The 26,197-nt window shown below is 43.7% G+C and overlaps 1 protein-coding gene across 1 annotated transcript; it reads right to left on the reverse strand.

Annotated features, from left to right (window-relative positions):
* Positions 1–328: 328 nt before the first annotated feature.
* On the reverse strand, positions 329–22,533 carry ccnd2a (cyclin D2, a). Its single transcript, XM_041037802.1, has 5 exons — positions 21,452–22,533; positions 19,861–20,076; positions 16,523–16,682; positions 8,930–9,078; positions 329–2,691 (listed from the first exon to the last, which is right to left on the reverse strand). The coding sequence occupies exons 1-5, from the start codon at positions 21,851–21,853 to the stop codon at positions 2,518–2,520; spliced, it is 1,101 nt and encodes a 366-aa protein (XP_040893736.1). The 5' UTR covers positions 21,854–22,533; the 3' UTR covers positions 329–2,517.
* Between the last annotated feature and the right edge of the window lie 3,664 nt (positions 22,534–26,197).

Below are 26,197 nucleotides of genomic sequence, written 5' to 3' on the forward strand. Positions count from 1 at the left end.
TAAGGTGGTTTAGAGCAAAGGCTCCGCTCTGTCTTAAAAAATGCAAACCTCATTGCCCTCTGAAGAACATGTGCAAATATTGGATGTTACAACCACTCTTTCCTGTAGCTCATCGCTGCCCTGTGTGACTATCTGTGGCTGTGATGCAGATAAATAAAAAGAAAAAATTCAAGTAAAAACAAATATTTCATTTCTTGACAAAGTAAAAGAAAATCAAACAGAACCCAATGGATCCGTGAACTCTGTGTGTAGGCATTTTCCAATTCGTGTTGGCATTTCGTATTTGTTCAAATTCTCTGCAACGGTCAGACTCCCCACCAACTTGCACTTGGCTTGGGTAGGAATGTTTTTTTTTTTTTTTTTGGGATTGGAATGTCCTCTCGTCATAACTCGTGGAAAGCCATTTTAATTTGACTCTTGCTTGACAAGGGTATATCTGACGATTGGGAAACCAGCCCTACAAAGTAAACCAAAGAAAAGGCTAACAAGGAAAAAAGAAAACATCCATTCACCTCCAATCGCCACCCGACGCATTTCATTTTACTTATCTCCTGGGGAGCATGTTCTCAAAGTGCTTTGCCATTGAAATCATATAGGGGAGCTGAAAACAACCCTATGTGGGACTCTAGATGCATTGACAGTATTTTATCATCCTGTACTCCTCTAACCCCCGCCCCCCCCCCCCCCCCCTCAAGACAATTCATCCTCACATGATCTGGCAGTGTACAGTCTGTACAGTGTACAGCATATCTGCTCACTTAGCTGTGTCATTGTAGACATAAATTACGAGATATTAAAGTTGATTCCACCCAAATATGCAGGTATCAGAGTTTTACTGTGAGGCCTTTCGGCTTCTTTTGTTCATTATCATCTTCCAGCCACTAGCTGTACATCATCCACATCTCCTACACAGCAGCATGCTCCTGCACCTCTAAAAAATCCTCCCTGTCCTACCGCCCTGTGCCGTGCACTCACGTGCTCTCCACAGTTCCACAGTGACTTCTTAGTTGCAAACTGTCCCTGTCCTTTCTAATTCTTTCCATGCCACAACCTGTTCCCTCCCTGCTAATTAACACAGAGGAGTCTGACATCCCCCAGACTTTAAAAAGCATTACTTTCTTCATGACATTGTCCTCTCCTGTTTTCACATGTGCCACACATGCGAGAGGTCATCACGCCTCTGCCCAGACCCAAAGCAGCCTTTCACAACTAAGGAAACACCATATTGTAACAACGTGACAAAGAATGAAGTATCTGTAATATTTCATTAACAGAATGGCAGTAATAGACAAACACCTCACATGACCTCTGAGTCTGAGGTGAGACGCCTCAGGAAAAATCAGAAAGATAAGGGGCTCTAAGTGAAAGTCCCTTCGCCCATATCCTCCTTCGCTAAACCTTTTTCTGTCTCACTTATAGTCCATGCACATGAGTTTATTGTTGGCCAACAATGAACCATGATACACTGTTAATGCATGAAGGCAGTGATATAGCATAGATGCCCTGTTATACTGATGGACAAAGTATGTGTAGCCTCGGCTTGCTCCATAGTCTTTTAACACAGAACTGTAAGTCTACGACTTGACTTTGCTTAAGTGCCTCACGCCGTAGGATGCACAATGCTAATATAGATACAGGATCACATGTAGCACTCACGCTGCACGCACACACACCAACACGTAGACGCACACACACACACACCGGCACGTATGCAAACTGGCACATTCACGTACAAACACGCACACGCTTGCACACTGCACCTACAAACTGACACACACAAGCAGCCTGAAAAAAGGAGCTTATTGATCTCTACTACTCAGTTCCAAAATATGTCCAATAATAATATTAATAATAATAATAATTACTAATACCACTAATATTTATTACAATCCCATCTATCCCTTGGAATTGGGACACACCAACTTTTCGCATAATGTTCTCACAGGTTCCTCTGTCTGTTTCACGCTCGAGACACATGTGGATGTTCTCATGATAGAGGAGCTACAACACGCCTCCTCTCCCACACCATCCACAAATGTAATAGTGATAATACTCATATAAAACAAAACAGGGGAAAAAAAACGCTTAAGCTCCACTGCGATCCCATGTATGCAATTTCTGAATGGTTTCCACAACTTCTACCATGACAGCCTCATTATCAAGCTATGGTTAAAATATAACTTAAAGATCATACTATACAATCAAAGGCAGAATGCAAATATGATTGGCTTCCCTTCTGTATATCCAAGGCACCACAGAGCTTCATCTTGAATCAAATTTGTTGCTTTTAGACTAGAACATCATAGAAAATCTATTTTGTGGGCAGGTGTTTTTGACTTGAAGAACAGAAAATCTACAAAAAAACTAGCAAGCATTGTTCTTTTTTCTTTTAAAGGGCTTGTGTTTTTAACATTTTTTGTTCTTTTGTTCTTTTTTTCTGTTTTTAAGAAAATTGAGGTTTTTTTCATGATGCTTTTTTTTGTAAATCCTGTGCAACGATGCCCTCTGGTGGTTCGTTCACAAGTTGACATCTCGGACGTCTGTTGGGGTGGAGGACTGATCCAGCTCGTCCAGACCTTTGCCGCTGGGGCCTCTCTGTGTCTGCTGCTGCTGCTGTTGCTGCTGCCGCCCCTCGCGCAAGCTGCTGACCAACACACGCTCAATCTGCTCCTGACACTCTTTGAGAACATCCTGTAATGCAACAAGGGAGAAGGAACAAGCTGTAAGAATATATCCATTTTAATCTTCTGGTAGGAAGGAAGTTTAGTAAGGAAGTTTCTTCTCTCCAAACGAAGTCAGTGAAACTTTCTTGAACAGCAAAGAGTCATTTCTGATATAGCAGAGGATTAATCAAACAAAATCATGAGTTATCTCAATATATGGGCAGAATTTTGTCACTCAAAGACAACAGGACTTTTTGACTGAATGTGAGAGCAAACAACATTGTTCCTGTGATTTAAACGTCCACACGAGTTATTTGGCAAAACACAACTTTTAGCACAAAGGCCTAAGCAAATATTCACACCTATGAGTAGACCTGTTACTTATCAGTATTTAACAAAACTATAAGGCTGTGCAGCTTGGCTTTCATCAAGCAGTTCAGTCCGCATCAAAAGCCATAGTACCAAGGCTGCTCGGAGGGGAAACTGGCTTTTACAACTATCATCACAGTTAACATGACAAATGTGAAAACTGGAATCAGTGCTTCAGAAACAGGGGCCCCTGGTGTGACAGCAGAGGGCCCCTGGGCAGCACAGGCCAGCGGTGTTAAATGACCACAGACTCTTTAGCAGCTCCAGCTACTGCCAAGGCTGAGCACAGACACGGACCAGACCCAAGCATTACATCAGCCCACCAGGGCTGTGCATTGAACACCGGCCCTATAGCACTCATGTGCATGTATGCACATATGCATGTGCACACGCACCCGTGCATGCGGACCACTGGCTCCTTTATCCAACCACCCACCTATCCCACCAACTCTGCCATTCCGAAACACACACAAAACCCAAACAGAAGTAGCCTTGACAACAGCCGCTGAAAACACAGGTAGTACTAAAGCTACGTTAATTACATCCACCTCCTGTGGGAACACAAAGGTGGTGCTTTTTTAACGAGAGCCAGTCTGTGTGCCTGCCTGCCTGCAGGGGATCCATCTGAGACCTGGCCAGCTCGCCTTTCACCATCAAAGGCCGCGGCGGCAATCTGAGAATCCACCTGGGAGAGGAGCCTCTCCACAGCGCTGAGCCCTCATATCCTTCCCTGATGGAGGGTTGACAGAGGGGACAGGGCAGTGCAGGAACAGAGAACAACTCACTGGGGAGGGGAAGAAGTGGGGAAGGGGAGGAGGGCTCAAGAGGAGTTAGAGGAGTGCTGAATGGGTTGTTAGCAAGAGTGTAAGAGAAAGGTCAAACTGTTCTAGGGTGAGGAACAGCGATGACAGTCATTAAAGACAGAACAGACTGTTACTGACTGACTACAGACTAATATGAATGTTCCTGTCAGATGGTGCCTATAGAGAGAGTTAATACTGCTCTCTGGTGGTGAAATACTGTAACACAGCTGAAGGCAAGCTGCCTGCCCTCAAGACTACACACACAAACGCATGCATAACATGAGTGAGAGCGTCCTATGGCCGGAGGGATGGGTGAAAGTGTACCACTTGTGAAGTGGGGAAGCATTCTTCAGAAATTCACAGCTAATTTAAACCTGATGGACCACAGTTTGAGTCTGCATTACAGCTTCTGGTGCGGCTGGGCTACAGAGAAACGAGAACTGAGACTTCACTCGCATGGGGATTGCTCCTTGGGAGCCGCACACGGCTGAGTGACAAAAGGTCAGAGTGTCAAAGGTCAAATAGCACGACACATTATAGGGCGAGACATGCATCGTGTTGTCAAAGGGAAACTACACGAGTGTCTGACTTCTGACCCAACTTTCTAAACCGGTAATTTTTTGAAAAGCTGTACATATGGACAACGTTATGGAGGATTTCTTTACGACCTGAATCTCTTTAGATGGAAACTAAAAAATCTATAGCATTACATGACCACTGTCAAAATGACTCAGGGTACATGGGTTTTTGTTGACCTCTGAAGTCTGCATGAACTAATTCCTGTCTTGACATCTCTTTTATTTGGAGTTCTCCAGCATCTACTCATGATTAGCTCAAGAGAGTTTTTTTGGTCACAATCCATGAAGACTGATTTGATGTTTGAGGAGGTTGGACTGATCTGGGCTGGGTGCCTCTGGGAGAACGTTTCCCCCAGCAACGGGTCTGACGTGGAGGAAACCCGACCAGCGTCTGTCCCTTAATCTCCTCCAGAGGTTGGCCGCTAACATGGGCGTGTGCACACACTCTCTCTTTCTCTCTCTCTCTCTCTCATACACACACACAAAATCTTCCCACCAACATGTGCCCCATTGGTCATAAAATCTCAATTCCTGTGAGAAAATTAAGTAAAGCGCAGAACATGTAAAGGAACTGCCTGTGTCTTACCGCAAGAATGCACGCCTTCACTTCTTAAAAGACATTCTCCCCCCGTCTCTGCTGCTCTTTAGAGCGGCAGTTCGGATCCCATGCCAGGCCCCATGGGCTTTATTCGAGAAACTTTAATGACTTCAATGTGTGACTACTGGAAACACCAGTACTGTTTTCAGAGAAGCTCTAGGTACTTGCATACTGAGGGGGGCCGACAGCACTGAATAAGTTGGCCATGGGAGGTAATGCTACACTGAAGCATCTTATTTTGCAGCCTCTACCCGGAAAATGCATGACCACCACAGATCCTCCCTTATAGTTATAGTCCTCCTTCTATCCCATCTCAAACATCGTACTGCAACAATATGTCTCTCTGACAAATCAAGGCATGCACATTATCCCTGGGCGGCCTTTGTGACACTGGCGGTAGGGGGAAGTCGTGCAGACAGACAAAACCAAAAGGAAGAAATGTGTGAAGCCATGGAATGTGTTTTAACTGCTGACTGTACCACACAAGACAGCGTTAGCTACTCTGGGAGGACTTGGTGGTCAGACAGCTGAAACAAACACACAGGCAGACACACACTGACGACACACACTACGGATTTCAGGGAATCTTAAAACAAAATATCCGGGGGCTGACACTGGAAGTAAGGAGTCACCACATGACTTGAATTTCCACCAGTCACAATAGAAAATGTGACCTTTCTCTTTCTTTAGCCTGCATGCCGAAACACCACAAGCGGTGACGCCACAGGCTGTGTTAATAGAGATAATCTTTCCTAATAAATGCATCTTTGTTGCAAGCGTTTTGGCACTAACACAGTACTGTTAGAGAAATTCAGCCATCGTGCAACATATATGAAGCCACCTCGGTGATAGTTAGGCCACAGTGGAAACCACAGTGATTAAAAAAGGGGAATGAAAACAGGAAGAAGGGAGAAATGGGAAAATGTGTTTCCGGTGTCTTAGTGTGTGACCCTGACCAAAAAGAAAGATGAATGAGCGACTAAAAGAAAATGAGTGTCAAAGCGATAAAATATAGGAAGTGATGGTCTTAAACCCATGCACTTCTCTAACCTCTGTTTCCTGTTTTAATCGTTCAAAACTAAAAGGAGGCTCTAAACACTTGGCCTTCATGTACTAACTAGGAGTCTAATTTCTGGGTTGTAACATCTATTCCAGTTTTTTTACTGTTGCTACCGTTGACTTATTCAGAAAAAAGCAGGATGGGAGAATCACAAACTGGTCTGTATCCCACTTTAAACTCAAACTAATTTTATTTCTTCTTACCACACATTATGACTGGGCTCTCAGGCACACAGTTCCCCGTCTGCTGTCCCTAACAGGGAGCCCCTCTTGGCCACACCAGGTGTATGCGACGCTACACACATTCTTCCAGCGACCCAAGATGGTGACTTGGCCCTATCACATTTCCACTGGAAAACCACAGCTTCTGGATACCACAGATGCCAGCAGGGTGCCAGGGGGGTGGCGTTGGCCATGATGCTGTTGGCAGCAGCAGCTGCAGAGGTTGGCGAAACTTGCTTTGCCTTCATATTTTGCCTGGCTCTTTGGCCGGCTCGCTACGAGACACTACTCTGCCATCTTGCCGAGCCTCTGCACTGCTGTCCAAAGCCAAATACAGCATGATATGTGTACACATTAAGACTCAGGTTCATACCACCGCCCCGATGACTGCCTTTGAAAATGAGAATGAGGTGGCCCTTAGATGGTGAATTGATGTACAAAGTGTACAAAAGTAACACTTCCCAAAAGCTATTACAGAAGTAATAGCCTTTGGGAAAAGAAGGTAGGGCAAGTGTTAAAATGACATGGTCAATGATCACCATTTCCTCTTTTCAGTTTGTGAAAACCTAAATGCTCAAACAGTGACAAACTGTGTACATAGCACTTATCAAGGCTGACAACGGCTTCTGGGCATTTGTCATGAGACTATGTTTTTTTTTTGTTTGTTTTTTATGTTAATCACAAGTGGTGCACAAATCCAATATAAGTTCTTAAGTAACTTTCTAAACCAAAAGATTCTCTGTGTATAGTTCTGGCTGGCTTCTTAGCAGTTTGTACTAAAGCCCTTCATATATGTTGAATTAGGAAGGGTGCCCTCTGCTTTGCCTCCTGTGTTTACTGCGAGCCATGGCTTGTCTGAATCCAGGAATGTGAGGAGTTGATCACAGAGACACAGAGCGACTTAATTCCCTCAAGTCTAAGACCTCGCAGCCTAAACACACTGAGGCCCTGTACTGCTGAGGCCAGCTATTTGTTTTTCCTCAGCTGCTGAGCGAGACTTCACACAGCTCGCACCAGAGGGAGCCATGCTTCCCAGCAGTGATGCATTATGGACCATAGGAGGAGATGAGAGAGGGCTGATTGTCGCGAGGGAGGCATGACACCCCCTCAGTGTCCTTTTCACACTTCAACAACTTTCTTTCACCTCCTCCTCCTCCTCTTCCTCCTCCTCCTCCTCCTCCTCCTCCCGCTTTGCCTCTTTTTGGGACAGAATTTTAACATACCAGGGCTGAGGCTTGGGATCAGTGTCACGCCCTTTGATCTGCTCCCTGTGCAGCGGGCACACAAGAACTCAAATGTTCATGTTTATATTAAGTCTGCTATTACAAACCAAAAGCCTTTTTCATCATGTTTGGTATTAGGAGTTCTCGTGCCAAGGCAGTGGCCTCAGAACTGGAGCTAGTCCCTGGGCGCTGCTCTGTGGCTGCCCACTGCTTCTGAACAGTTAGGATGGGTCACATGCAGAAGACTAATTTCCCCTCAGAGTCTCATAAAAAATAACTTAAGAACTTAACTTATTACCTCACGGTTCTCTCATTCTCCTTACGCCGTGCGGTTCTTGCTCACCTACTCACCCATGTAGTGAACTATAGCAAACTGAAGCCCTCTCCCATCTGCCTGATGAAAGCCAGGCATCTCAGAGTCAGTAGAGGCCCTGCCTGTGTTTGGACTCATCTCACCCACCACCGCAACATTCACTGTACCCAGACAGCCACACAACGGCCTGGCCAGCATTCCTGCCAGTGACAGAGCATACTGTATATGCTCTCAACCTGGCTCGATTTAGAGGATTCTTTAAATGAGGGGGGCCTCTGAGAAGCTGGACTGGACTGATGGAGAAGAAAAGAAACCTGCCACACGCTACCTTCTGGTCTGGTCATGACAGAGGGCAGTTATCTGTTATCTTTAGCATGTTGATGGTTTCTTTTAATGAAGACATTTCTGTTCTTAGCTTGATCCTTGTTTTTTAATTTTTCTTCTCATGAGAAATATTGGCAGTGAAACCCCACAGAAATGGGTTTGTGGGAAGCCGAATCCCAGTGAAGAAGCCAAATCTGAGTGTGACATTTCAACATCGCAACTACTGTCTGTTGCAAACACACAACCTCAACAAACATGTGGGGTTTCTTAACTTTTGACATAAATAACAGGGATATTTTCCCTCAGAGAAGTAGCAAGCCTTGTCAAAAAAAAAAAAAAGAATTTGCTTGTTAACAGTAATAGATTGCAAAACTGCGCGTGTGTGGTAATTAGATGAGTTAATTGTGGCATTTCACTGGAGATATAAACTGACGGAGGAGATGAAAAGCTTCCAACGGACTGCAGCAGCTGATTCAGCTCTGAATCACAAAGTTACTGTAATAATTGTACATAAATAAATACCGCTGAACACCAAAGTGATGCCTGCAGAGATACTAACATTTACTCCTCCACATTCAGATATTACTCAGAAACATCCCCTCAGACTTTCCAGACACAAGTATCAAGCTTGTATCAAGCTCCTAGCTAAACCCTGACTAACAAGATCACAGTGGAATTTGGTGTTTTAAAATCTTGTTTCATAAAAAATATCTTTCCAGCCCCAGCAAGCTGCAACAAGTGCTCTAGATGAAATTGAGGAGTGTAAAATAAACTCACCACTTCTGTGTTTGTAATTTTGGCCAGCAGGTCTGTCAGACTGTCGCCCCACTGTGACTGGTCAGCTGAATCCAGCTGTAGGCCACAGATCGCTGCCCCCACACTTCCTGTGGCAATCATGGAGGGAGGGTACATGGCGAATCTGAAATCTGTTGGAAAAAGAAATACTAGTTGAGTTAAATATGCTTTCGGTGATACTAGTTTTCAGATGACACAAAGAAGTATTGGTTGTTGTCATTCACCTGGTGCGGTTTCTAAATTACACTTTCGATTCATACACATCTTAAAAAGGGTACAGATACATCCCTCCCAGGGACAATATGATTTGGTAATCTAGCAGTCAGCTAATAAATAATCCTTCTATTGTACCAGGTCTGAACGCAGCGCTCACTAATGACCAGGGGCCTGGATAATGAGGGTTCACTAGGCTTGTAAAGGAGCTGAAAAGCAACCACCCTCACCGGCTCCCCACCCCAATCCCCCTTTCCCCCTTTCCCCAGCCCGGCCCCTTTTCTTCCATCTCCTGAGTAAATCGTGTGCTCGCTGAAAAAAGCCCCATAGCGCTTGGAAAGGGAGGAATAAAGAGGCTCAGTGCCTCTGCCAATGCTCACTGCTGTAGGTCCTTTTTCCACGTGTGGTCACAGGCGTGCGTCTCAAAGACCAATAACCTTGTTAGCTCCCCTCACTGTCATTCATAATGCAAATGAGACAGCTTGTGAACGGGCCAGAGGCCCGAAAAGGCAAGGCAACTGGCATACAGGGGGAGAGTGAGAGCAAGGGAGACAGACAGACAGGGAGAGAGAGAGAGAGAGTTTTTCTCTTCACAAACACAGACACACATGCAAACACAGACACACACACACACACACACACACACACACACACACTCCTTTCTCTATTCTCTCTTTATGTCTTGCTCAACTTCTACCTTTCTTTTTGGACAACACATGGCCTGCTTAGATGGGGGCAGTGAATGGCACACATGCCCCAGTCTTTGTTGCTACAACAGGCAGTGGTTTGCATTGGCGGCCCTCCTATCTTTTAGCATATTAATAGAGTGGCGGAACTGCGAGAGGGAAGGCAGAAGAGTGTGACTCCATTGTCCAGAGTCATCACCTCATTTCACCCAATTGAGAGACACAGCATCCATCCCCTCTCTGCTGATACCAATTCAACGAGACAGGCCGGACAAAGACCGTGGCTGGACGGGGGGACAAGGGGGTCGACGCCGGGGGGGAGGAAGATGAAGAAGGAGGGATGGGCAGTATAGCGACGAGACAACAAGGAGAAAAGAAGGGAAGGTGGTGGGCGTGGTGGGAGAGGAGAGGGTGTAGACAACTCCGCTGCACATCACTCTCAAGTCTGTGTCCAGACTCTTGTGAGGTTTTGGAAGAAGAAAAGAGTCGCCCTCCAGCGACCCTCACCTCCTGCCTCCCATCTACCCACCCACCACCACCCCCCCTCCACAAGTATGCCTCTGTTCCTGGGCCACCTATGGGCTAGAGGAGTGGGCAATGGGGGCATAGAAACAGCCTGCACATTAACATATTGCCATATTCAATTGCAAAGCAAACTGCGTGCGATGGCTCTGAAGGAGATTTTTCTTCCTTCTTTTTTTTTTTTTTATCTGGAATCAAAGAGGTAGGCCCTTTGATAGCTGTAAAGGCAGCCCCTCACTGCCTTTTTAACATGCACAGCCAGGCGCTTTCTCATCTTGTGGGCTCAGTGTTGACAAATAAATGAACTTATTATACACCCCTGTGTTAGCCGCTGGGCCTCCGCCAAGGGGCGATTTATTAAAGGCTACCTCGAGCCAAGAGGAAAGAGCACACAAAGCCCTGCGGCATTACATCACTGCTGTAAGAGCACAACTTTCTATAGAGGGGTAAAAGGACAAAGGCATACATGGATTTACTGTACGTGTGCAGTGAGGGCAGACTGACAGGCGAGGAGACAGACATCTCAGAGACACAGGCAAGAAACAATGCACCAATTCCTGCATATGCTTTGAGATGCAGACACAGACTGACACAAACACTCACACATATACCCACACACACACAGCACAGATGTAGGTTTGTGGGAGAGCTGAGTGGCGGGCAGTGGGCAGCAAGCTGATTTTTCGCACTCAAGACAAGACAGGTCTGTAGCAGAACAAGGACGCGCGCGTGCAGCCGATGCGGGCTGACACTCCGGCCTGGTGGCTGCTGCATGTGGGGGGAAGAATGGCCGTATTTTAGGAGGCCCTCATTGATATTCATGTTGAGGATAAACAGTGTATGTAGCTGAGTGGGGACGCCTGCGATGGAAAGCTCCCTGTGAGCAGCGGCTGGCTGGCCTGGCCTGCACGCCTCTCACCCCCTTCAATGGCCCTTTCTCCTCCCTGTGCCCCCTCGTCTCCATTCCTCCGTGTTCCTACCCCCTGAAACTTCATCCTCAGGCCTCTGGTCACACAGTCTGCTGCCCTACATGGCCCACTCCTCTTGGGTGGCTGCAATGCACAGTATGCACATTAAACTTGTAAATTAATTAAAGTTGGAAAGTTGAACAACAGCCAAAAGAAGAAAGAAAAAAAGTGCTCCTTTTCACCCTCTCCTCTCTTTCCAGCGCTATAAATCAGGGTCTTGTATTCTATACATGTAGCCCTTATTGACCTTGTTTATTAAAGGAGCAGCATTACGAGGACCCAGGGCCTGTTGACTGATTAAGGCCAAAAACAAACATCATTTTGGGATTGGCATGACAGTATGTTTTACCATTAATGCAACACAGCCTGGTAGTCAAAACAAGTCTGTGGCTAGCTACTCAGACGGTCCACCTAGTGTAGCTCCCTCAGACACACAAACAACAACAACTTCCCACACTGGGCGTGAGGAGTTCTTCCACATGTAACAAGGGGAGAAATCACTGATTAAGAAACAATAACTCGATCCTGCTATCTGTCATATTCCATCAACTCTTGTTCCAGACTGTCACTCTGGAGACAAACAGAAAACAAAACTTGGGAGAGTCTGAGTCACGCACCCTGCTCAAACTGTGATTTCAACTCTTCTGCCAGAAAACAGCATTCCTCCTTAATTGTAGCATCCTGTGACAACTCTCTTCAGTCTTGCACCATCATCTCCAGTGTCACAGCTGCAGCCTTGAGGCTTTGGTAATGTCACAGATGAAGAACACACAGATTTGGATCAGGTCAAGGGAGGGATGCAGGGGAGTTAACTTTTCACCGCATTGGAAGAGCACAAACTGGAAACTGTATTTGTACCTAGTTTAAATATTCAAAAACTCTTTCTGTCTTTATAGGTGACAGATGGAGTTTGACGATTCGGTGCACAAGTGATAAAAACCACCTCACCAGAGAGGGAAAAACAAAAGCTGAGTTCATAGGGAAAGATTAACTCTGAGAGACACGCTGGTGTCATGATAAAAGTGTTCAAACTGGCTGACACTAACGTTTGGTTTACTTCAAATAACAAATATTAGTTTTTGTGGTTAACGTGACCTCCAGCATAAGCATGCAAGTTTAAAAACATTTTGATTTCTAGACCTTTCTGGTGGGATAACTGGAGCATCCAAAGAGGAAACCTCTCTTTGTGTTTCTGGAGTGACTCAGCTGGCCACAGTATTTATAGAGTGGTGCTGATTACACCAATGAGGTGAAGGTGGGGGTGGGGTGGTGGAAGTCAGGACGTGCCACTTGGTGATTCACTCTGTGTGTCACATTTTTGGGAGCATACTGTCAGGAAGCTTCTTCCTGCTTCATCTGTTGACGATGCAGCCGGACTGGATGTGATTCCTCACATCAGCGGATGATAATTTGCTGGGCGAAGTGACTAATTTGTTGGGGTTCTGACTCATCAAACATGAAGGGGATTTTATGTAAACAAACACCAGTAAAAGACCTTTTCATTGACCACATCTGAGATGAATCATTCATCTCTAGAATGCAGAGCTGAGCCTGGAGGGGATTCTCCGTGCAGCAGCCACTTGGAGAGGAAGCTACAAGGAGAATTCCTGCCTCTGGACCAGTGAGACTTAACAGCCAAAACGAAAGAGACCTTATGAGTCATTTCAAAATATTTGAGTGGTCACTGTTGCATAAAAAATGGGCATGTTTGCCTCGTGAATTTGGGGGCACACAACTTGGAAAGATGTTAGGGATAAAGAAAAATCTGAAGAGACAAAAGCTAAATTTGCCAATGTCTGATGACAGCATTGGACAGCTTTACTCATCCTCTGTGCATTTCTTCATTATTTTGAAATAAAAACTGAGTACAGTGGATGAACTGTATTTCAGTATGTGATCCAACTTTCTTTTTGGGTTAGAAGCTGTATCACAAACTAAACAGTGAAATATACTGTATCCTTCTTGCAGTGAGCAGAGTATACAAATCCAGGCACAATGTTTAAGTGCAGGATTTATACACGCTGTAAACTCACTTGGTAAATAATATCTGGAAAAGTAAAGCTCAGCTATACTGTAATATGCTGCCCAGAAAGAGCAAGTAGCTTATTCTGAGGCAAATCTGCTACCATTATACAAGAGAGAAAGTGAAGCCATGCAGCAAAGCTTGACTTCTCTCATGTTTGTTAGCTAGTGAATCATTAGTTTGTCTCTGAGAAACTAACCAGTTAATCATCAAGTAGCTTCACACAACCCAAAGACACTTCCACATACCAGACAAAAAAATGACTCAAAAAACTATTCACAGATAAAAGAATGAGCACTCATTTACTTCAATCACTCGTTATTTACGTCCCATCTTGTAGCAAAATCGTCATTGTGTCTTCCAGGACAATTGACTCTCTTTCTTGGACAGCACTGTTGGCCCTCATCCAGAATTTTCTTTTGATCAACTTCTATGACTATTGTCCCCATTCCATGCATACCATTACAGCGAGGGCTATTGGAGTTGCTTAAAAAAAAATAGACCATAATCCCTGCCAATATGGCAAGAAGACGGAGCTCAATAACTGCAGCAGACAGGTTGGGGTGCATCTGTCTGCCCCATGCACCCCGTCCATTCTCCCACTTTACCTCAATTGAATAATAATAGAAGAGGAAGCTCGGAGTGCTTGGTGTCTGTGTGTAGGAATGGAGGTTCATAATCTCCCTTAATGAGCTTGTTTCTGGGCTATTATCCGGCGGCCTGCCTGAGGGAAGCGCTGGTGTTTCCTATCAAGTGGCCCTGCAGCGCTGACCCTCGCATGGCTCTGCATATGAAATGTAAGGGCCAAGCCTTTTGTCTCCTTTCTCTCAGCCTCTAGCTGAGCCCCCGAGCCATTTGCATAGTCGTGAATGGGCCAGCCAATGTTATTAATTAATACAGAGCCAGCCTGCGCCACCTGACAAAATCCCACCGAGTGCCTCGAACGGAACTGTTTCATCAAAAGAGAGGAGCCATTAGGAATGAGAGGCCTTATTCGCCACTTCTCCTCTTCTCTCTCTTGTTCCCTTGAAAACAGAGAGCCGTGGTCTTATGCATGTTTTCTTTTTCAGTATAGGGACAGCAGTGGTGGGAGTAGTGGTGGGTGGTGGGTTGAATGGACTGTATGAAATAGGAAGGCCACAGGTGACCCGTTGTCAACTGTCTTGCAAATGTAAATCCTCCTGAGAGATCTCCTCCTTCTGCTGAGTCTTTACCTTCTCAGCTTCGCTCAGAGGATGTTTCAAGGAGGATTCTCACCAGATAACCCTGAGATTTACGGCTGGGAACGTTCCACAAATGAGGTTTCGAATTCCCAGAGATCTTCAGATGCACCAAATTGTTGACTCACTCACGCTCTCTCTTTCTCTGTCTTGCCCTCACTCTCTGTTTGCCTGGATACAAGTCTGAGGAGAGCATACACAGATAAATGGCCTGTTGCTAATCCAGAGCTATCTCCAGAAAGTCTCTCTTCTAAAACACAATGTCAGGAGGACGACTCCAGGAGGCTCGTAAATTTATTTCCACTGCCTCATTGAAGCAATTAAGGACAAAGTGCATGCTGAGTCTTTCACAATGTTGCTTTGGGAATAGGTCCGATCACTGACACGCTGTCATTCCGCACATTAATCCGCTGGCACAAAATGAGGGGTGAGAGATGTGGGTTGAGACAGGGAGAGGAAGAGAACGAGAGATAGTAGGAGAGAATGAAGAAAAGGGGAGACAGAGAAAAAGAGAGAAGAGGCGTTTCTTCTTCAATGCTCTGCAAACATGAACTCGGTGTTGCAAACTTTTCTCACCCTATCATATCCATTGCACAATCAGTGCAGGGGATTCCATCACTTTATCCTGCAAATACCTGTCACCTCCCTTGTATCTATTCATCTAACTATACACACACTCCTCTGAATGATGTCAACACAAGGAGCTGTTTCCCACGAGATGTTTGTAGTTAGCATTTCTGTTTGAAAGGGAAGCTGTTGCTGGCGGTGGTGGTGGTGTTGATGACGGGGGTCAAAAGAAAGGACAGCCAAACAGCCTTACTGTAGGTGAATTGTGTAATTTTCCTCATGAACGGTAAGAGAAATACTTAAGGATGTTCAGGGCTGAGTGTGCTAGTTTCCTAACACCCCCCCCCCCCCCCCCCCCCCCCCCCCACGACCATTCGTCCCCTGACTTGTTTGTAGCTTTAAATGAGGTGCTGGAGGTGACGCAAACAGGAGAAACCTGCCCTATAGAGAATCTCAACATGGGAAAGCTATCATGTCCTCCAGCTGTAGGGTGGGGAGGCGTGAGAAGTTGGAGGGGGGAGAGAGTGGGAAGGAAGGCGGCAGGGGAAAGAGATATGAAAACATGACATGCCTTAGAACTGGCAGTGCAAAAACAATACACTCCTCTGGCTTTCCCTCACTCCCCTGTTCTCTCCTGCATCTTCTCCGCCTCGACCTGTCCCTCCCACGACTCGCTGGATGTTTGATCTTGAGGGAACAATTCACCTCAAGAGCAGAAAGACAATGGCCCTCCTGCCTCCACCCCTGTCCATTCCTCTTGTCAACCCTGTGCGACATGGGAATGCCCCTCAACCAGGCAAAGTCTGCTTTGAAGTGTTACTGGATGCTCTGGAAGCCACTGATACGCCTCTAAAATATGACCACATACCAGCCCGGGAGAAGACAGATGATGGACATCAGACCTAAGAGTCAAACGCTGAAATGTCTTCCATGACACGCTTTTCTTAGGCAGAATATTTTCCCATTGGAGGTAATGCACCACAGTTAAGTCAGTGCGGGCCGAGACTGGCCCACAGCACACCTCTGAACAGAGCTGTTGCCGCATGTTATTGAGAGAGGAGGGTTTTGATACGGTGCTGAAAGAAGAATGTGCAGATAAAGACATTTTGCAACATGAGAAAGTATGTTGATGCAAGCCATTATCGCTTGGTTTGACTTGGCAGCCTATCCATGATCAGTGTCACTTACAACACCAATAAGAAAAAAAAAAAATAAGTAAAAGCTATTATGATATCAAAATAACATTGCACTCTGTATGGTCATCTTTTGGACTAGTTTTTTTTTCCCCAATTAAACATCACAATTCATTAGGACAGACATCTGTTAATAATCCAGGACATTAAACATGAGTGATGTCAGCTTCCATTGTGTCCTACCTGTGGCACAAAGGGCGATGAAGGTCTGGACATGTTTGCGTATAAGTGCCAGCTTATCCTCAGGCAGCGGCAGCCTCTTCACAATGTGCTCAATGAAGTCGTTCGGCGTCACTGCTGCCAAGTTCCACTTCAACTTCCCCAACACCACCAGTTCCCATTCCTGGAGAGAGAGGGACAGAGACGTGGACAGAGAGCAGAGAGAGAGAGGTGACCGAAAATGAGAAAGACTTAAGTGCAACTTTACAACTGCAGTTGTTCAGCCAGTTTCACTGCAGCCTGAAGTGTGTGAATGTGACTCTGTGGGCCCCTGGCCCCGTACAGTGGCGAGTGTGTGGAGGTTAAGCATTATTGTTATTACATTAGTCTCTGCTTGGCTGGGCCTGGGACAGAGAAACACCAGCAGCGCCACCAACCCAGGTGACCTCACAACACTGTCTCCCTCCCCGTCTGTCTGTCTGGCATCTGGGGACTTTCCTAAAGAGGCCCACCAGAGGTTCTACTGTGTGTGTGTGTGTGTGTGTGTGTGTGTGTGTGTGTGTGTGTGTGTGTGTGTGTGTGTGTGTGTGTGTGTGTGTGTGTGTGTGTGTATGTGTGTGTGTAGAGTGAAAAAGGATAGGAAGGTTGTGCTTTTTGAGCAGGATCAGCAATAAATCTGTGTTATCTTAAAAAGTTAAACAGTATTTCATCTCTTATCTCAAGCTATTGTTCATTTAAACTATAAAAACAAAACCCCTCATTGTAAAATGTGATTTTTTTTTTCTTGCATCTTTTGTTTTGCAGCCAATTCTGTTAATGCCCTTTGATACTTCAAACGAAGTCCATCCTCTGAGCCTATGTTATGTCTTACATAAATAACATTGAGTAACAAGCATAGTTAAAGACTTTATTTTAAATCGGGTCCAACATATTGCTGGCTGAGATGAAACACAATCCTTGGGCAGCATTTGACGTGAAAAGCTTTAAATCAAATGTAACTCAGCACCTTTCTGTAAAATCAGATTCTGCAGAACTGCTCTCAACTTCACAAGTCATTTTAATGTGGATGTCTTGGGAAAATGTGATGATACATGCAAGCTTAGATGAGTGTCTTTCTAATGTGGGTGGGACACTAGGTGTGGTGTTCTCTTCTCTTAGAGTGTATTGTTACTTTCACTTCCTAGAGGAGGTGATTAACGGAAGAGTTGGTGACTAATTTGGGAAAAAATTTCGTGGTTTGGTTCCGGACTGCAGCCTTGTGACTAGGATGCTCTTCATTTTCCCTTTCACAGAAACAGAGAGAGAGAGAGACCACATGGACTCAGTCATGAGACAATTCAACATGGCTGCCACTGACCCTGCTACCAGCCTGCAATTTTCTAATCAAAGTGACCTTTTTTTCAGCCTTGTAATGTTTTATGATCTCCTTCATGTTAGGGCCATGGATGCAAGGGAGGAATCGGTTTTTAAAGCAAGGATTTTGTCCATACCCACAATTACTCACGTGGGAGGAAATAAGAAAATAAAAGCCCTTTTGATTTATAGATGAAAGACATCTTCCTCTGAGGTACAATCTTGATTGAAAAGTGTTACCAACATTTAAAAAAATAGAATTATTTGATGACATGCAAATCATAACATCTAGCAGTGGCTTGTTGACTGTGGCCGCTCCTGTGCAACATGGCTGCTGTTCTCAAAAGCCTTTTCCATCATTGCCAGTGAGCAAAATTCAAGCCTACAGAGATGTCTGTGACAAACCTTGCAACACAGGCTCTATGCTGACATAGTGGCAGGCAGGCATGCAGGCAGGCACCCACTTCCTTCTGCTACTGCCTTCCTCTGGTCACACCTTCTTTGTAACATTGCGGTTCTCTTTACAAGAAATTGTTACCAAAGATGAGGACAAAAAAAAAAAAAAAAAAGAACGATCACATGCCCTGAGCAGCTGATCTCTGTTTCCTGTATCTGCGTGTCAGCCAAAATACTGCCTTATACAGAAACACTGAGAAGAGGCCTCAGCAAACCAGTTCAAGGACTGAGGGCTTTGTCTTCAGACTGAACATAAAGGTAGGACGTACTCTGTTTCCTTGCAAACACTGTTTCACTTGCCACCACCTCAGGCTAAGAGTGCGGCAAGTTTTCTTTCTAATGTACACTCTTTCTACCGGTCAAACCTACAGCTATAACACGCTGACCGTTGAAACCTGAACTGATAGGAAAGGTGCGGGGAAATCAAAATCTGACACAATATTTTCAAGCAGAAATGCATTCCAGAAAATTATCAGGAGCCAACAAAACCAACAGCAGCTCGTCAGGAACTTGAATGTACTGCAGCAATCAGCCCAGTGGGTAGAGCCGCCAGTCAGGCAACGAGGCAGGCCTACAAACATCAGCCACATCTGAATCATAATATGTGGCCTCTTTCACAACATGGGTGGGATTGGCTGTTGTTTACTAAGGAATATTTATGTAGCACCACAGAGCAGTGGGGAAATACTTATCTGATACGAAACTGAGTTAATTAATTGGTTTGCGCTGGTGAAAGCAGCTGGTGTTATCAGCCCAAAGCTGCCTTATCAAATAAATAGGACACAAAGGAATGACATTTCTGTTGCTCTGAATAACACAGAATCTACTCTGCATCACCAGCCATATAGATAGATAGATAGATAGATAGATAGATAGACAGATAGATAGACAGACAGAGAGACAGACATACTGTAAGCTTCATTTGTTCATTAAAAAATGTGTGAGAATCAGAAATAGCGCAGCATGACATAATATCAGAAATGTGTGCATCCCTGGTTATTTTTGGATGAAAGCTAAACTGTAAAAGGCAAACTTGAATTTCTCTGTGTCTCTCCCTCTCTAGCTGACAGGAACAAAATCAGAACTTTGGCTGGAGTTCAAGCTGACCTCGTTGCTCTGTGCAAATATCTGCCACTAGATGGCGATGGAGACCATTACACAGACTGGATGAATACTGTAAAGCCCAGAGGGTCCTAAACTGCAAAGATAGCCCTTGTGGAACAATTCACTGTGGTGCTTTTGCTTTTCATGGACCCTTAGATGACAACAAAGTCCAAAGTGGAGACCCGGACAACAGATACAGTGAAATGAGAGCAGTTCTTCTGTTTAGTATGTGATGTTTTGAGCTGAATGGCTAAAATGATCTTACATTTAATACCTTAAAACAACTGCAATAAAAACCTAGTTTCCAAAAGTAAACATGATGTGAAAAAAAATGCCAGAAATGTGTCATGAAGCTATGTTTGTCTCCAACCAGCTGATGATGACAGCAGGAATCCTCAGAAGTGTGACTGTGAAGTTTTGCTAAACGTGTTCAACCAAATGTTGCTTACCAGCAGCTCTTGTGGTCTGATGGAGTTATCTGTGTAGATGCAAAGCTTCTCTGCAGTTAATGGACGAGTCTCTTTCAATTTGGATGCAAGAAACATGCAGACTGCTCCCAGCAGCTGCAGGTTACACTTTTTGGTGGGTACCACGGCTAAAAATCTGTCTAAGTAGTTCATGGCCAAGGGAAAAACTTCTTCCTCGCACTTCTGTTCCTCACAAACCTGAATAAAGAGACAGCAGACAATGCAGCAATGTTCAGCATTTGGAATCAGTAACCCACCCTGCAGTGACCTGACTTATTTTCCAGCACTTGAAATGTATATAAAACTTTTATGAGATAACGAAACGAAAGTCTAATTACATAAAGAGCACATATAAATTCAATGACACACATAGTTGGGGCCCGGCCAAGAATTTGCGCCCAGCCCTAATCGGTTGCGACATCATAAATTAATTCGAAATAGATTATTTTACAAAGAATGAAATAAGTCTCAGACACATACTGTCAATAGAGTCACATTCCTGCAGTTCATTGACTAAGAAATGAATTCAAGTCACAATCAGCCGAGCCAAAAAACACCCCGACAGCGCTGCACACGGAAACACTTTTCTTCATTCGTCATATTTTCATAAAATAATTAAAAATATAAATAAATTATCTAGACCACTTTTTTTCGCATCATAATGTGCAGGGGGGCCTTCCACATCATACCCGACAATTCATATCCAAATCCATGCACGATAAATATGAATAAAATGTCAAAATAAAAGGCAAGTAGCAAGAGGTTGGTATGGTGTGCGTCACCGCCGACCCGATATGTTTATTTCAAAAATTAATTAAAAATCTCCAGTGGGTCGGACCCTGACAATATTTACATGAAAATAAAGCTCAAAGCCTCAAGATTGTTTACAGATGGATGTTGATCAGAAATATTTGACGAGGTGACAAAAATCGAACATAATTCCAGAGAGAGGCATTGCGACGGGGCGAAGACCAAGGGGAGAGATAAGGCCCTCGCCCCTTCCGACATTTAAAATAGATATTTGCAACGCTTTTTGTTTTCATTTCTATATTCCGTGGAAACCCAAGAGCCTCCTCTGTCAATGCCGATGGCGTTTAACCGCTGTTATTGCGTTTATGACACCGTAAAGTCCTCTTAAAAGCACAAGCGCTCCTGAAAAAAAACAACATGGCGATAGAATAGCGCAGGGCAGCATTGCATTGGGGAGTGCATACGTGTGCATGGAAATATTCAGGCTATCTAAAATAATAACATTAAAGAATCAACAGGCAGCTTGTACAGACACCATGTGAGCCATATAAAAGAAATTCTCTGGTGTCACCGATATCATAGCTCGCAGTTTCATAAACGCAGTCTTCACGAGCGGACTTTAAAAAAAATGGCAAGAAATTAAAGAAAACGACACATTTGGTTAATATGAGGAATAAGCAGTCGGAAACGAGAGCTGTAAGCCTTATCTACTGTCCATAAATTGCAAACAGAGCTCAGTAAAGCAGGAATGAAACAAATCGGGAGGCTTTAAAGTCGAGCACGGAAATAATAAGACTTGTCAGCACTCGCTGTTTCGATATACCTCCAACATCCAAGTAGCGACCATCCTCCTCATAAACGGCTGAATATCTTTCTGGACGCCTTTGAAATAGGAATATTGTGGTAGAAATCGCTCCTCTATGGTCAACAAGCTCTGCAGGACTCTGTCATCGCACAGGAGGTTCGGATCGGGACGAGCTCGTATGATGGTGTCCATTTCGAGGCAGAGCAGCTCCATGGTGCTGGTGCTTTCACTTAAGTAAAAAAGTAGGATTTTTCTCTCGGAAACGTAAAAGCAGTGTTGTAGAGCAAAAACGCAAAAGGATGGCAGGGAAAGTCTATTAGAGGCATAAAAAGTGAGACTGCAGGGGCACCGTAAGAGTAGTCCTGCCTCTCCTTGTTGAGAACTTTTTCCTCTCTCCCCACAGTGCGCCTCTACTTTCATCCGTCTGGCCAGATGAGACGTTTTTCAAGGCTGCCCTGCATGCGCCACTGACGCAATTCACTTCATTACCTCTGTATAGACCAGACGCAACATGCTGCACTCCTGTCCCTCTTTCTTCTATTCTGGCGTGCAAGACAACTTTCTGTAAACTTGTTCCATTTCAGTATTTTTTTTTTTAAAAAAGCTGACACTTTCACCACACGCAGATACACAACAATATAAGGAAAGGTGCAGAACAGATCCATATAAAGCCCAGTTTAACCAGATCTCTTTTTACACATTTACTGACTGATCTGGATTGAAACAAAGCAAATATATTCCGTTTTTATTAATTTTTTATGGGACATGTCAAAATATGTGACTGATTAATGTTTAACGAGAGCAGGGAGCTTTCAGGTAAAAGAAAAGCATTTTCTGTGTCTTTGTAGCTGCAGTTCTTGACTGTCTTGATTGGTTTGAGATGATGATTACAGAGTGGGGAGGGGGCGGGGGGGCACACATAGTGATAATATCACTTAACATGCCATAAATAAATTGATGTCTTATTCATTGTTGCATTATGATGACACATATTTCCAGCATTAAAAGGCTTAAAGAACCAAACTTTACTTCCTAAAGTGCAGCAAGTGCCCCCTTGTGAAAGTAATTTGAATATTAGTTTGGATTAGAAAGAAAAGAAAAAACTAAAGAAAGAGACTGATCCATATTGATTTCTGGTTAAACCAACTTGTCTGTAACTTTCTTTTTTGTTATGGACTTAGTGAACCTGCGCACTGCAGATGACGCATGTAGATACTGTACGTATGTGGCTATAAACACTGCATGTTAACTTACAGCAGCATGTGCATGCGCACGAACGCGCGCCCAGGACAGACCCACCCACCCACACTGACACACATAGACACACATGCACATACACACACGGACGCACACGGTCTTACGAACATTTTTTTTTTTAGCAGCCACAAACTGCTTGTGGTTTAAGAGATAGCTTTCTAGGAAATTTGAAGCAGCGTTGAATTTTTTTTTTTTTGCATAATCTCCTCTTAAAGATAGATAACACAAAGATGAAAGTCACTGGGCTTTGTTCAGCCCAAATAATATCAAGCAATTCACCAATACCAGCTATAAATCTCTATTTAAAAAAAAAAAAAAATTAGACTTCTATAATAATTTACATGGAAAAACAAGCAGGTGGAAACGAAGCTGAGAGTGTAAGTCAATGAGCAGATAATTAAAAAATGACTGCCAAATGATTTAGCCTCACATACAGTCACAAAGAGAATCTGCATGGGTAAATATGCTAATCCCTCTCCTATTCTTAGCCAACTTCAAAGACTCAGTCTTGAATGAAACAAGACTTAAGTGCATCAGGGGAAGACTAGGGACTGTAAAGTCCTCAGAGCTATAGAGCTGTTAATTTCCATCTGAAGCTTGCTGGCTATATAGCAATGCTTGTGAGAAAAGTGGGGGAAATGTCTCTTTAAAGTTTTTTTTTCCAGTCTAAGTTGTTTCCTCCTCCCTGTGTCTATGCGCAGAGCCAATAGTTCCTCTGCGCTCGACCGCGGCTGTGCGATTGTTACTGGGCAGACTTCTTCTATACCTTCCTCCCTCTCTCTCTCTCCCTCTCACTCACTCACTCTCTCTCTCCTCCTTCAACTGCTGTGGTCATTTATCAGTCTCACGCCTTAATGGGTGTCGCTGCTGCTGAAACAGCCTATACGACACCCACATCAGAGCGCCCTGAGTGGTATCATGTCAGGAGTGAAGTTTAATGAATTTCTTGTTCGGTCGGAAAAGAAGCTGCCACTCAATTTAGCCTCATATTCACTGGTTAAAAAAAAAAACACAAAAAACAAACAAAAAACAAAACAAAACATTACCACATCAATTGCGCTCTGAACTGCTACAGTTAGTATCTTTTAACAAGGCAGATTGAGATCACGCCTCTGAAACCAGCAAGACTCAAGATTCATGTGTCAAGAAAATTAATCGAAGAAAAAAATTCGAAAAAAAAATGAAATGATTTCAGTCTTAATTGCAGATGCTTTCCGATGCTATATTGGATACAATAATGCTTAAAATAAATACTTTTTCAGTTAATTGAGGCAGCAAAACTTCTCCTGACTTTAAATGTTCATATTTCATCTTTGGCACACAGTGGACCAAGATGAGAAAAAAAAATAATGTGACAGTAACCAAAACTAAAAGCTGTGCCAATTTCTGATAAAAACCGAGGACTTCACAGAGTTTGAAGAAGCCAGAACGAATCAAATGTGGCTAAACGGGGGCGCTGCGGTGGAGAGGCAGGTGCCTCCACATAATCCAACAGCATCAGATGCCTCCAGCTTCACCAGGATGCGCAATTACGCATCCCACAGCCCCAAACTTCAACTTTTAATCACAGGCTCATGTCAGTAAATGTCCACTTTTCTTTTTGTTACAGGCAAAGAACTAATTTAAAGTTAGAAAAAACCAAGAGGTCTGTTCAACATCATCATCAGAATGCACTGAAAAATACCCACATGGAGATACACACAATCATATATACACAATCTTAAAATCTTGATCCCACAAAAAGAGAGAAAAAAATATGCTCAATGAGTGACAGGTGAGAAAGAAGCATATTCAGCAAGTCCTGTCTTAAACTAAGGATGTTAATATAACAAGAAACATATCTAAATATCTTCACTGAACAAGCCTCATCTCAGTTATCAAACAGTTTATTAAAACAACTTGTCACGACATTGTGCTGTTTTTTTTTTTTGCAGCCCTGCAGCGGAACAGTGACGCCAGCGGCTCCTCTGAGTGAGATCAGAGGCAGCTGCAGCGCATTTTGTCCCCGGAAGCATTCAATTACCATATCAGAATAAAATCTGAACACACCCCATGGGTTGGAAATGTTAACAAGTTAGGACCCTATACAGTCAAAGGTATGCCGAGAGGAGCGGAGACGGTCAACTGACCTGAATCTGAAACTTTTGGTGAAATTCCGACGCTGCACACTGCAAGAAATATCCGACGGGACAAATGATTTTACACAGTTTCGAGTTTTGAAATCTTATTTTCTTTAAGGAAAGTAAAAAAAAAAATCAGCTAGACAGATGAGCAATAGACCACTTGTTAGTAACTTATCAAATGGTGCTATTTTCTAGAAACCAGTGGAGTTAATTGCCTTTATTATACATTTTTTAGTGACAGATGATTGTAAAAAAATTCTCGAAAAAATACACTGAAAACAAGTAAAATTCCGAACCCCTACTTTTAGATTTTTTTTTCCGCTATTTTTTTTTTAAATAAAATAAAATTTCAAAGATGTGAATGAAAGAGGGAGGGTGGCCAGTTTTTGCAGCGAGGGTCGAGCGGTGACTCATCACCACCGCACCTTTCACAGTTTAAATCACCCTTACAGCAACACACAGGCAACACCCGGATGATGAGAGAGTCTCTTCTTTTACCGACATCAACCCGGGAATCATGACTCTGAGCGAAATGTCCCACACGAGACAAGAAAAGTGTCGGAGGGGAATTTGGCAGGAGATAAACACAGTAGTGAAATGACACCAGCTCTCAGCTCTGAGTGTGTTTGTTTGGGAGTAACACACAATTGGTGACAAATTAAACAACCCTGCCCTCAAATCAAGCCCGTAAAGTTTATTTTCTATCAGTCTCTCAGACACCTTGCAGATTCTAATTTCCAAGCAAAGTGAAACAGAGGAAACGTGCAAACATTCATCATTTTTATTACCAAAATCCATGCACAAATAATACATTTTTATGTAATAATCGTATTAATACCAAATGCTAAAATGTCTGGGTGAAAAGGACAGTCATCATGTAAAGTAGATTTTCAGGGTTTTCTTTCAGGCTACACTTCATCAACCCAGTGAAACTAAAATGAACAAGAATAGACAATGAGGATTTTTTTCTTTTTTCTTTCTTTTTTTTTTAAACAAAGCTTTTCCATATTGTAGCTAAACTAGTTTAAACAGATAAGATCTCTCCAGCTATGTGAAAAGAAAAATACCTCAAACACAAGCTAAAAACAACACACCTGCATCAGCAGGTCAGCAACTGTCAGGCAGGAAATACGCCTCTTTCTTTTTAAACAAAATGAAATAAAATGAAATAAATGAAATTAAAAGATTACTTGTGTGTTCTTATAATCTCACAGGAGCTAAATCATCATAACAATTCTTATAGACATTCAAAGACGCAGAAAGATGAAAGCGATTTGATGTCACAAAGACATTTTGGTGGATTTATGTGAAATTCCACCTGTGTCTATTTAGTTTGAATTGCGCATTAATTGTTTATATACCTGTGTTTGAACTCTTTATATAC

This window comes from Toxotes jaculatrix, chromosome 5 (genome assembly GCF_017976425.1).
Source record: "Toxotes jaculatrix isolate fToxJac2 chromosome 5, fToxJac2.pri, whole genome shotgun sequence".
Taxonomy (NCBI): domain Eukaryota; kingdom Metazoa; phylum Chordata; class Actinopteri; family Toxotidae; genus Toxotes; species Toxotes jaculatrix.

Coding starts and splice junctions, on each gene's coding strand:
- ccnd2a (XM_041037802.1), bottom strand. CDS start 21,853: ATGAAAGTAGAGGCGCACTGTGGGGAGAGAGGAAAAAGTTCTCAACAA. Junction 20,077..21,451: donor TCGCTACTTGGATGTTGGAG/GTATATCGAAAC, acceptor CTCTTTATTCAG/GTTTGTGAGGAACAGAAGTG. Junction 9,079..16,522: donor CATCGCCCTTTGTGCCACAG/GTAGGACACAAT, acceptor TTTTTCCAACAG/ATTTCAGATTCGCCATGTAC.